Consider the following 13,695-nt stretch of genomic DNA (forward strand, 5'->3'; position numbering starts at 1 on the left):
TTTGTTGTTATTTTTATGTTAAATTCCAGTTAATAATAATTGGAATTTATCAATTTTGCCTAAGAGTTAGACAATTTTGTTTGGGATTCCAAAATTTTCTGCACCTTTTCAACTCTTTATTATTGATGAAAATGATTGGATATGGACTAATTCAAACTGCTGAATTTGATTAGAATTCTGAAATCCTCCTCATCAGTGGGGTTATGTATTTTAAATGGAATGGCTCAAAGACCAAGAAATCAAATTGTGTTGCTCTTAAGGGATCTAGAATGAGCGTTTATTGCGTTTCGACAGTATTTTTTGTGGAACATGAGAGAACTGCAGACCTATCGAATTGCATTCTGAATACGAAGCATGTCTTTCTGATATCAAATAATTTTCATTTTTTGAAATTCGCAATATAATACACATTTTATGGCAAATCATTAAAAATTGATATTTTTGATATTTAACAGTACTCGAAGTAAACTTTAAAATCTGATGATTTATACTTAAAGTGTATGTAGTTGGGATGCAAAGCCGACGATAAATTGAAAATTTTGACCTTTCATTATTGAAGATATGGATTTTTTCCCAAAACACCAAAAAAATAGGTCTTTTTGGGAAAAAATCCATATCTTCAATATGAAAGGTCAAAATTTTCAATTGATCGTCGGCTTTTCCTCCCAGCTACATACACTTTAAGAATATGTCATTAGATTTATAAAACTTACTTCGAGGACTGTTATATATCTAAAATGTGAAAAATATCAAATTTTAATAATTTGTCATAAAATTTGTACTATATCGTGAATTTCAAAAAATGAAAAGTATTTGATATCAGAAAGACATTCTTCGTATTCAGAATGCAATTCGATATGTCTGATGTGCTCTCATGTCCCACAAAAAATACTGTCGAAACGCTCAAAACGCTCATTCCAGATCCCTTAAGGCCAAGTAAAAAATAAAACATGTTTCACGTCCGGGTTTTCAAAAAAGGAGGAAGAGGGGCTTTTTATTTTCTATTTTTATCATAAAATTGGTGTAAATACCCATACTTAGAGCTGTTTTAGCGTATACAATAATGGCTAGAAAAAGGAGGAGGCCCTTTTTTATTTTTTGTTCTGGGAGTTACACCCCCTCTAATGATCACAAAACCTTCCTAAAATGTTTCTTGTATCTTAACAAGGCTATAGAAAGCATCCCAACTTCCTAGACATATTTTTTGAAAAGTTATAGCTGAATGTCAAAAAATAAAAACATATTTGAGGAAACCTCAAAAAAGGAAGCGGGAGGGGACGTGAAACATGTGTATTTTTTTATTTGGCCTAACGTCAAGGAAAAAAAGTCGGGGTGTTACCTTAACCCTCAATCTACAAAGGGCAAAGAAAGGTGTAACCCTCCCTGTAAGGTTTTTCATCAGGCATACTAAAACACTTGTATTTTATATATCTAAATGACTCTTCAGGTTTAATATCTTGAATTTGTATAAAGTCTTTGAGAACTGTGTTTGATTGTGGTAAGTGAGGTCTGTTTTTGAAGTGTTATTTTTTGTTATATATTGTCCCCCATGTGATGATGATGTCACTTCTCTGTTCAAACTGATTCAATCAAATTTCAATGAAGCCTTAAGGCAGGGGTGGCCAACCATTTTGGATTTGAGGGCCATATGATCAAGGTCATCTTGGTAAAAAAGGCTCAGTAATTTGACTATTCCAGTTGAAATCCGACACCTTTTTGGAAGACATGACCTTAATGTCCCACATATGGGGTGTCGATTTCAAAAGGAGTCACCAATTCAGGTAACCCCATTTGAAATTCACACTCCCTGTGTGGAAGATTAAGATCATGTCTTCCATAGGGGGTGTATGGATTTTAACTGGAATAGCATATTGCATGAGAGCAAGTTTATGTTGTATATGTATATGATGGCAGATACACCCTTCCATCACTTACTTCCAAGGAGTTGCTGATTTTGGGTCCAATAAAAAAAATTAAATGGAGACAAATTGTATATTTGCGAGTGGAGTGAGCTAAATCACTGCGACTGGAGTGAGAGTAGACTAAATCACTGAAAGAAAAGAGATTGAAACTGCAATGTTGGCTTCGTTGGTTTGTTTTGATTCAGTTTTGAGTACAGAGAAATTACAGACCAGTTATGTATCATGTTAATAGTCCATACCCCTTTTTTGTATGTAGACAGAGTTTACACTTTTACCCCCCCCTTTCCCATCTTTGTAATTATTTTCATCTCCCTATCTTACAGGATGTTAATTCCTCTGCTACTTATATTACTTTCTTACAGCGTTTCTGATTGGTCAATTACGCGATTTATTCACCTGAATGACCAATTGAAATACAGCTTTGAAATAGCTGAATCCTATCACCATTCTTACCATACTGCTGATTGGCTCAATAGGTCATAATAGTCTTCTTTTAACCAATCAGCAGGGAGTACTCATGGGGTTAACCGTTAACAGTATCTATATGTCTTATTTGTTTGTAGTCTACGGATGAGAGATGGCAGCCCATTCAAATCAACAGCGAGGCTACGATAATGAGGAAGGTAGGTAGAGAATAGACTGAATCCGTCAGTCTTCTAACCTATTCGCACCACAGCTTCAAAGAGGAATGTGAGGATGGTGCAATAGGGCCTAGTGGAGTTTGGCTAGGTAGAGAGCTGTACTGTGGCCTGCAAAACCACAATGATCCTTCTGAAGTGGCAAAAGGAGGGAAAACAGGCCAATTCCCAGGCCAAGTACGAAACTGGCGGTGGCACACCCCTACCAAGACCCCTCTTTTTGACTGGTCGATCAGTTCCCTAGACCCCCCTTTTTGACTGGCCGATCAGTTCCCTAGACCCCTCTTTTTGGCCGGCCGATCCGTTCCTTAGACCTCAAGTACGAAACTGGCGGTGGCACACCCCTACCAAAAAAAATTGAGTGCCCCCCCGGCTCATGCATGGACTTCGAAATGGACCATAAGCAAGTATATTTCTGGGCCCGGGGCTTCAATGATGCCTAAACATTTATTTTAGTCACATTTACTGCCCTAAAACAGCGGAAAATTGTCATTAAGTTTTTTATATGCGTGTTCACAGTCTTTTTAAGCGGACCTTTTGATATTTTTGATGCCCTTTAACTGATGTATTTTTTGATCTTTCATGTTGAGGTTCTGTCCATGCCTAAACGATGTGCATACAGATACTATATAGTGCCCCGCGGATCTTTTGCAAAGAAACTAAGACTCACTGTGCACATTGAATTAATAGAGCATGTGCAGCAACAATCTACTCATAAATGGCTACATTGTCTCAGGTTTCTTAGCAAAAGATTTGGGATTTACCAAAATGGGTCTGTTGAGATAGAAAACAGGGCTCCATCATGAATAGAAATGAGGGGTAGTATTCATTTTCAAACAAAATCAACTGGCATGCATTGCTGAGCAGTGTATAAATGGATTTATATCACTCATACATAAATTCTAGACAGTTCATTGGTTGATTACCATTTGCCATTTTTACTATCACCCACTCCGTGTGATAGTCTTTACCATCATAGTGCTTTGCCGTAGTGCGCCTGCGCCAAGCAGTGCGCTGACTCTTGGACTCGCCGATTTAGTTATGGTGTGGATCCCAAAATGTCAAGTATATCACGGCAAAACATGGTGTTATGTTGATGAAAAAATGTATTTCCTACCTTAAATAGTATTTTAGTAATAGAATTTATGTATGAGTGATATAAAACAAATATTAACTGTCTTAAATTAGGTGTAATGGTGAAATATAATCACTCGGTGAAAGATGTATTGTTCCATTCCACTCGCCGTTGCCGGCTCGTGGAATGGAATAATCCATCTTTCACCTCGTGATTATATTTCGACCATCACACTCATAGACAGTTAATATTTGTATACTATCTAATCCTGAAACATCCACAATGAGTTGTGGTTAATTGAACCAAAGTAAAAAAAATTGCCTAAAATCTTCAATTATTAGCTAGTCCTAGTGAACATATTGAGTAACCCCTCATCTGTGCCTCTGGAATATAGACTGCATCAGCAGCTATATTTACAGAAGCAGAATGTAAGATGGGTTTCATGTTGTTTTATTATGTATGAGGAATATCTGGGTTCCATGCACAGGTGGGGGAGGGGGGGGTCACTCACATGAAAGGCGGAACGGGTATGTGCGGCAGCCATGGGTCCCTTTTCAGGCTCTCCACTAGTTCCTTAAGACCCAAATTTGCATCATGCTTCAGTTCATTGAGCCTAAAATTCTGAAAATTGTAGCTCTTTAGCTCAAATTTGGAAAAAAAATTGGAATTTTTATTTCCAAAGCCTATCAATTTGGCCCAATTTTAGTTCACAGGCTCCACAAAAATTTTGAAATTTCAGTTCATCAAGCCCCTATTTTGCCCCAAAATCAGTTATTAGTTCCCAAAGTTCTTCGCTCCGAGCCGCACACACCTACCAAGATTTAAGTTGAGCGCCCCCTCCCTAGATTCCATGTTAAGGTTGTTTTTAATGTATGAGGATATACATGTACAGAGATACTTGAATGTGTTGTGTAGAAAAGGATCTATCTTGGACTGAAATATCCACTATGAGTTGTGGCTAAATAATTGAACCAAAGTAAAAAAAAAATGCCAAAAATCTTCAATTATTAGCTAGTCCTAGTGAACATATTGAGTAGCACCTCGTCTGTGCCTCTGGAATATAGACTGCATCATGCAGGTATATTTACAGAAGCTGAATGTAAGATGGGTTTCATGTTGTTTATTATGTATGAGGAATATCTGGGTTCTATGTTAGGTGGTTTATTATGTATGGGGATATACAGAGATGCTTGAATGTGTTGATATATATTTCCTTATTCATACCACATATATGAAGTATATTGAAACACTGCTAGCTAGGAGCAGTGTTGCCAGAATTTTTCAGCACCAAAGGATTCTGAAGTAGCCTTATATCTTGAAGCTTAAAAAAGAGTGCCCAAACCAGATATTTTGGAGGATTTATCCAAATTAAAAAGTAAATCACCCAATTGGGTGGAAAAACATTTGACTTATAAAGTTCTGGTAATTAGTCTTAATGGGATGTTACCTACAGACCAATCAATAAGTAGTCACAAAACCCATTGTAATATTTGGAACGTCAGGGGTTCAGAACGTTAATAAATTAGCTAAATTGAAAGGAAAGTATGTCAAATACTGCTGTGACCTGACACTGTCAAAGCAGCACCATTTTAAGCAAGTATAGCAGCATTGCTTTTTTTGAGTAGTGCAAGTGATCACCAAGTAGCCCAATTGTGCTCCTAAGGGCGGCATTGGCATCACTGACTATGAGGCGATGCTGTGCACCTGGAGACTTGGGTAGTTTTGTATCTTTTACATTTTTCACTCTAAAAAATTAAGGTTTGAATAAATCAACGAGAGCATGTTTGCCTCATTACCTTCATTTTGTTGTTGAAATGGATGCTATGGAAGAAAAATGGGATAGGAAAGAGAAAAGGACACATTGGGTATTCTATTTGAAATCTACATGTACATTCCCCCTGTGGAAGATTTAGCAGAAGTTTTCCACAGAGGGAGAATGAGTTTCAAATAGAATAGAAGAGTGTGTAACTTCAATTTGAACTATTCACTCCAGTTGAGGAAATCGATATGTGGAGTATGGATTTCAAAATAATTAACCCCAGCCAATTTCTTTTGAAAAACTTCTCCCTCTGAAGAAGTTTCTTAAATCTTTCCCAGAGGAATGGTGGATTTCAAGTGGAGTAGCACATTAAAGGATAGATGGAGGAAAATTTGATTTGCTGAATTTCAGATATTTATCCTGTCTAGTCTATAATATGGTATGGTAGATTGGTTTTTAGAGAAGAAAGTGTTAAGTTTGTACTTCCGATTCCAGAAAAATACAGCACTAATTTTTTTTTGCATTAAAAAATATTATCCTGTTTTACCAAGTAAAACTTAGCTAAACCCTAATCCTAATAATTAGTTCTAACTGGCAATTAAAGTCAACTTTTTAATGTTTGGTTAATTTTTGGAAATAAGGGCCAAAACATGCATTTTTTGTAGAGTGTTTTTGTATGCTGTGACAATCAATCCCAATTAATTTCAGGTTTATGCATTCTAATTTTTGTAAAGCCCATTTTCTAATATCTGTTATAGACAATTCTCAAATTTACATAAAATATTAACTCATTGCCTGTTCAAAATGTTTAATTCTTAGATTTGTGCCAAGTCTCTTAATTTTGAGACTGCAATTGTAAGAAAACATGCAAATTAGGCATGTTTTTGGTCCATTTTCCCTCAAATTGCATAAATATTACAATTTGACTTTTATTGCCAGTTAGAACTAAATAAAGGATTAAGATCTATCTTAAAAACAGGATATTATTTTTTTATCCAAAAAATTATTGTTGTGTTTTTCTAGAATCAGGAGTAGTGAATTGATGACAAACATGCGATTGTTGAAAAGAAATCTTTTCACAATTTCAGAACGGATGTCAATTGCTTCTTCTCGGATGATGTGAAATGTATCAAGTTGTAGCTGTACTAGTTAGTTTTGCATGTAGCCACCAAAGTGTAATGTTGTTAAAATATTCATTAGGACTGTAGTAACATGTGAATCTCGGCATATCATGTTCCCATACATATTACATCGTGGTGCAAAGACAAACAATGGAATCTGGTGTTCTACTTAATACATATAGTATGATGTCAATTATGTGTGATATCCAGGGTACAAAGTTGTCGTCTAAATTTCACAATGATGCCATGGTAAAATTAGATTTAATTAACTTGATAATAATCTGTACAACGTCGGTAATTTTTGACTGCACATTGGTTTGATTTTCAGTCTTCTTCATGTATATGGGGTGGGGTGAGGCTAATCTAGGCATAATCTAATCAGGGTTGCCAAAAGATTTCAGCCCGAATCGCGGGTCAAATAATCGAAAAGTCGCCCAATTTTTCTCGTTACCATTGGTTTTCTATGGGGCAGAACACTATCGGAAGTCGCGGGAGCTAATGTTGAAAAGTCACCCAAATTTTTTTCTTAACCATTGGTTTCTATGGGACCGGAAATTGTCAAAAATCTTCAAAAGTCGCCCAATTGGGCTACCAAATCGCGGGTTTGGCAACCCTGTACATGTATCTAATTACTTATTCCTAATAATTAGGTACAAATGTAGTTGGTGATGGATTGGCATCCAGATAGCTATTAGTAGGCATATCACCTCAAAAATATTCGCAGCAGAAACACGTTATTTAATGTTCCTACATTATTAAGCTTTATTAAAGTATCAAAAATCAAAAAACAGAATTGAAATCGGTCAATGCATTTTGATGTAGTGTCAATTTAAAGAAGCTCGTAGATGGAATGAAATCCTGCCACAAATGGCTGTAATGACAAAATTGGCACATTTCGAGATTTTGAAGGTTTATTTGGACGCTTGCTTGAAAAAACAGCGTTAATTAAAATATCACATGTTAAATGCCTATCTTTCCTGACTTCGTTAAAGAAAACAAAATTAAAAAATCTATCATTGAATAATTATAATAAATTAACCAAATATACTATTTTAGCAATTTCGCCAATCTGCAGACAAATTAAATCTCAAAAAATGACTAAGCTAATTAATATGCAAAATTGATGCCAATAGAAAACCGTACATGATATAAAGGTGCGGTTTTTTTTGCACACATATGTATACAAAGTTCTTTCAATTGATAACAAAAAAGACACAAAAAGTAATTAATTATGCAAATTAAGTAATTACAGCTAATTATGAATTCATGATATTATTATGCAAATTAGGCATGAGTAATTTTGGTTTTTTTTTTCAATATTTAATGAACGTCTGTTCATTCATCATAAATTTTTAAGTATGATCCTGTTATGAGGTTGAATAAATGAACTGCAGTTAATTATTTAAAAACAATACAAAAAAATAAAAAGTTTGACATTTTGACGGTGTCTGGAATATAATTTTCATTTTTACTGTAAACATGGTATGTGTCACCATTACTCAAAGCCAAGTCCGAAAAGTAAAAATAAAAATTCAGTTGCAATGAGACTTTAAATTAACATTTTGTTATCTGGATTAACATGGGAGGACAATCGGTAAAAGGAACAGCGATTCTACTGTACTGCGTATACAAAAATAGTATGGCCTTGGACACACACAATGGCTTAGAGCTATTGTGGTTTGGAAAATTACTCCCTAAAAATATCTTTGATTATAATGTTTTGCTTCAACTAGTTTTAGGCAAGTGCTTCATTCTTTGTCGACGGAAATAATTTACATGCTAAGAAAGATTAGTATTTCAGCTAAATGGTGGTAGGTCCCTTTATATCAATAGGCCTATATTTACTGATTTATGAGCGATCTTCAAAAATCCATAAAAACAGGCAGTAGCTCTTAAACAAAACAATTTTTAAATTTTGAGGACCCGATGTTAGCTTCGGAAAGGCTTCATACACCATATATTAAAAATTTAAACAATTTGGATAAATGAAGCATATGAGGATATTCATTTATCGACATGGATGTTTTCTAAAATTGGCCAAATTTGAAGCGCGCGCTTTTCAATTCACTGTTATGCTTCCATGCACAGTGTAGCAGAATTATTGTGCAGCCACTGTGACATACCTACTATTAGCCTCCTGGTAGAAGCTGGGAAAAACCTGATTTGAAGCTACGCAGCATGTGCTCTCAGGGCTTTCCAAATGCCTGCAGAGTATGGGAGAAAGGCCAAAAAAAAAAAGTTGTTTGTTTGTCCTCCACCGCCCGCTCCTCAGATGAAGGCCTGACCAATATTTTTTTTTTTTTTCAATTTTTTTTTTTTTTTATAAAAATAAGTAAAATTCAATTTTTTTTCCAGATTTGGAGTATCTCTGGACCTAGCTAGAGCTAAATGCTAAGATCTTTCATGGTTGAAAATAAAAAAAGCCCACCAAATCATTAAAAGACTATATGACATGAACACAAATTATAACTTTAACTGCATATTAAAGAAACAAAATGTTGGTTTTTAAGTCACCATGAATGATTGTAACATTTAGCTCTAGCAAGGTCCAGAAATACGCCAAATCCGAAGAAATAAAAATTAAAAAAAAAAAAAAAACTCCGCCCGCCCGCACGGCCTCTTTCAAAGCTGTGGAGGACAAACAAACAATTTTTTTTTTTGGCCTAATGATCTTCTGATCTTCAAGTTTGACATTTGATGTTTGTGTGTGATTAATTACAAACTTTTATAAACTGTCAGATTATGTGACAATTTTTTCCCACATATGACATGTGTGAAACAGTGTCTTAGCTACAATCCAGGAAAAAATAGTTGGCACACATGCACTAAACAATGGAAATGTGTGCCCTATCAAGATTGGAGAGGCAAGTGAAACATGCATGCAATATAATGTGAAGTACAGACTCTCCCCTATATCTCATCCTTCCCCACTCCCTATCTTCCAATTTGGAGGGTCTCACTAGGCCTGCTGACAACATGGCTTGGTTCAACATTGAATTGAAGGAGCTGGGGCAGAGATATACCAAAAGACAGGCAAAGTGTGCCAACATTTTTTCCTCGATTGTAGCCACCTGTCTGCCTGTCAATTTAGATGGGGAGTTTGCTTGTGGGACGGGCAAAATTAATGCCTTTGACAGATGCTACATTATAATTGTAGGTGTTGAGAAAGGCTATTGACCTTTCTAGTAGACAGATTTTCAAAACAAGGCCATAGCAACACATATTTGGACTCTTTGAACTTCCAATGGGCTGTAGAAGTCTGGTAAATGTTTTAAAGGTCAGATTAGGACATGCAATTTTATTGAAATGATGGGCAAACCTCAATTTCTAGCTAAGACCATGGTGTTCTTACCGAACTGTGCTAATGATTGCTGTTGTATGTATATTGCCTTCTTAGCTGGCCGATATGACAGCTATGTGTGTGTACTGGAACCCCCATATCCATCAAGTTGTTGGAAGATATACATCTGGACACAGCTGGAAGGAGCTGATGAAGGATGCCATCACATCTCTACAAGTCAATGGAGAAGAGTTTGATTTAAGTAAGTATAGGGTTCATAATCAGAAGGTTGCGGGTTCAAGCCCCGTTGACGCCATTGTGTTATGCCCTTTCATGAGTAAGGCACTTTATCTCAATTACTCCTCTCTACCCAGGTGTATAAATGGGTACCGGCATTCTTAAATGCTGGGAAGGTGACAGACTCGCTGTGGAGGAGGTGTGGTTATCCCCCACAGCAATATTTCACGGTGGAGTCTGGCCTAATCGCTAACGAAAGAGCGATGGGCACTCTGTCTTGTAAAAAAATGCAGGTTCGACTCCTTAACCTTAAGGTATAGGGCTGTTCCAGTTGAAATCCATACACGCTGTATGGAAGACAGGACCTTAATCTGCCATGCAGGGGGTGCAGATTTCAAATGGAGTCACACATTTAGGCAACCCCATTTAAAATTTACACTCCCTTTGCGGAAGATTAAATTTATGTCTGCCATAGAGTGTTTATGCATGTATTTCAACTGGGGATTTAATCATGTTAAATGTGCTTTATAAATGGCTACATTTATTTCATTAATATTCACATTTTTATATCATTTTTGTCTCGCCTAATAAGGCAGGAGACTATATAATCACTTTTCCGTGCAGATGTGTGGGGGTGCGTGTGTGTGTGTGTATGTGACAAATTTGGTAAAGTTTTGGTTAAAGTTTGCTTTCCGCCTATTTTCTCGGAGACTATGAGTCGCACGTTCCTCAAACTTGGTGGGTGGGTGCATCTTGACCCAAGACAGAACCGGTTTGTATTGGTTAGTGGGTCAAGGTCACTGAGGTCATCTAGGGGTCATCTGAGGTCAAATTAGTAAAAACTGTCATATATGTCCATGACACTTGGTGGGTCCATTCAACATTTAAAGCCAAATTTTTGGAAGGTCATTTCGAGGTCACCAGAGGTCATCTGAGGTCAAATCCCAGTCCCCGCACTCCGTGCATCCGCGGGTATTCATGCTTGTCGGTGAACTTTAAAAACACCCCCTTTTGCATCTCATTTCGCGAAGTTTTTGGGAGAAAAACACCCCTTTTTTTAGCGATTTCACGAATTTTTTGCCCTTCGAAAATACCCCTATTTTCGCTTAAACGCGAACGATATTTCTAATATACCCTTTTCTGGCAGAAACGCGTAGGCTGCTTGATGAAAATACCCTTTTTTTCAATTTCGCGAACACATGGTTTGAAAAACACCCTTTTTTGTGTGTTTCGCATGAATCGTGTTTCTTCATCTGAAAACACCCTTATTTCGTGAAATTTTCGACGAGCATGAATACCTGCGGATGCACGGAGTCTGGGACCGGGGTCAAATTAGTAAAACTGTCGTATGGGCATGAAACTTGGTGGGTACAGTCAACATTTAAAGCCAAATTTTTGGAAGGTCATTTCGAGGTCACCAGGGGCCAGCTGAGGTCAAATTAGTAAAAAGTGTTGCATGGGCATGAAAATTGGTGGGTAGTCAACATTTAAAGCCACATTTTTGGAAGGTCATTTCAAGGTCACCAGGGATCATCTGAGGTCAAATTAGTAAAAACTGTTGGATGGGCATGAAACTTGGTGGGTACAGTCAACATTTAAAGCCAAACTTTTGGAAGGTCATTTCGAGGTCACCAGGGGTCATTTGGGGTCAAAGTTGTAAAAACAATCGTATGGGCATGAAACTTGGTGGGTACAGTCAACATTTTAAGCCAAATTTTTGGAAGCTCATTTTGAGGTCACCAGGGGTCATTTGAGGTCAAATTAGTAAAAACAATCGTATGGGCATGAAACTTGGTGGGTACAGTCAACATTTTAAGCCTAATTTTTGGAAGGTCATTTCGAGGTCACCAGGGGTCATCTGAGGTCAAACTAGTAAAAACTGTTGCATGGGCATGACACTTGGTGGGTACAGTCACCATCAGCCAGATAATCGTGCCCAGCCGATAACCGCCAAATTCATTTACCTCTACCAAAAGTAATTGAAAAAGCAGGTGGTCGCAAAAGCAGGCGAGACTCGTGGTTCGAGAACCGCCTTGTGTTATAACTATTCATATGTTTCATCCTTTTCAGTTGTCCATCCCATCACCACCATGGCTCGCCTGTACTACGACAAGACCTCTGCACCCGACTACGTATCACCACAGTTTGTGATTGACATCTTGACAGACACCATCGCTATGGGGTTGTCACGGCAACAGTATCTATGTGCCGTAGATTTGGCAGAATCCTTAAAGCTGATGGAAGTGAATGAGAGATACAGGAAATACAGGCCTAATGTCCCACTGAGAGGGAATGCCAAACAATGGTAAGATGGGAGGTTTGATTATCAACACTATTTAGAGGTTACTGAACATGTTCATCAGGACTGTAATTGAAAATTATTATGAGGTTTCATAGTTTTACTCCAATAAAGCAGTACTCACTGCACACCAACATCGCCTGGTAAATAATTACATTGTACAGCAGAGAAACTAAAATCAATACCCGGGATCGATACACGTGTATGTGCTATGCACAATTTGATATTCAGACGATAAATCTTTGGATGCCGGGGTAGAAAATGATGAATATCTCTGGTGATTTTTGCTTTCTAAAGAAGCCGATTTTAAGGATTGCACTTGAATATATGTATTGAAAGAACATGATAGTCGTTAGCTAGCGTGTTGACAGACAACCGTGCGTTTTGAAATTTACGATTAAAGAAGCAAATTATTTATTCGATTTTGGGCTTTTGCAGAAAAACGCCAGAGGTATACTATTTGCCCTCCGTGATTGACAAACATAATATGAAAAAATCTGAGCAACCACCTTTAAACCCCCCATCTGAGCAACGACCTTTAAATCCCACCATATCCCTTGCAGGTGGCACTATGCAATGAACTCCATCATTCAAGAACATGTTCGTCCATGGTCTCGAGATCGTCTTCTGAGACATCACCAACTCTACCACAGATATTTACAGAAATACAAAGAGTTGATGATTAAGGTTGAAAACAAGCAGGATGAGACGAGCGTGAAAAGAGAGTTGAAGGCATTGGAGCAGAAGCTGGATGTTACTAGTATCGTCATTGCAAGAGAAAAAGCCAAATTACAGGTAAGATTTCATTTTTTTAAAAACATTGAAGCAAGATGAAAGGAGTGAATAAAGAGTTCAGTAGCATTCGAGCAGAAGCTGAATGTTACTACATGTATAACATTTTTGCACCCTGATGTGGAAGTGATGTTAGTGTGTTGGCTGTACAGCCTCAAGTCGCTATCGTTCGCTCAAAGCACTCACACACACGCACGCTTAAGGGTGGTCTTAACCCTGGAATTATGGAAACTTTCGGGCCTCATACATGTATCTTCTAAATTGTTGGTCTACGGTTTACGGTGACCAAAAAAATTTGGGCAAAAAAAAAATCCTGTTTGGGGGGATTTTCTCCAAAACTGAGCATTGCCCAAGTTTGACCTCAAAGATGGATTTATCAAGTCATTTCCATTCTAAATATATTTAGTTTTATATACTTCTTTAGACCAACGATTCAGAAGTTATGAGGCCCAAAAATTTTCATCATTCCAAGACGCCGCATATAGATGTGCAAGCAATGCAGCTGCCTCAACGCATTGACGTCACTGCCACATCAGGGTGAAATCTTGTATGGCATTGTCAATGCAAGAGAA

General features: G+C 37.2%; 1 protein-coding gene across 1 annotated transcript in view; it reads left to right on the plus strand.

The window, feature by feature from the left end:
* Positions 1 to 13,695, plus strand: part of LOC140158017 (intermembrane lipid transfer protein VPS13A-like) — a 202,974-nt gene that overhangs the window by 77,292 nt on the left and 111,987 nt on the right. The window contains 4 exon segments of the mRNA XM_072181266.1: positions 2,486 to 2,545; positions 9,913 to 10,057; positions 12,103 to 12,337; positions 12,895 to 13,126. Coding sequence (XP_072037367.1) covers positions 2,486 to 2,545; positions 9,913 to 10,057; positions 12,103 to 12,337; positions 12,895 to 13,126 — 672 coding nt within the window.

Source organism: Amphiura filiformis, chromosome 7 (assembly GCF_039555335.1).
Source record: "Amphiura filiformis chromosome 7, Afil_fr2py, whole genome shotgun sequence".
NCBI classification, from domain to species: Eukaryota; Metazoa; Echinodermata; class Ophiuroidea; order Amphilepidida; family Amphiuridae; genus Amphiura; species Amphiura filiformis.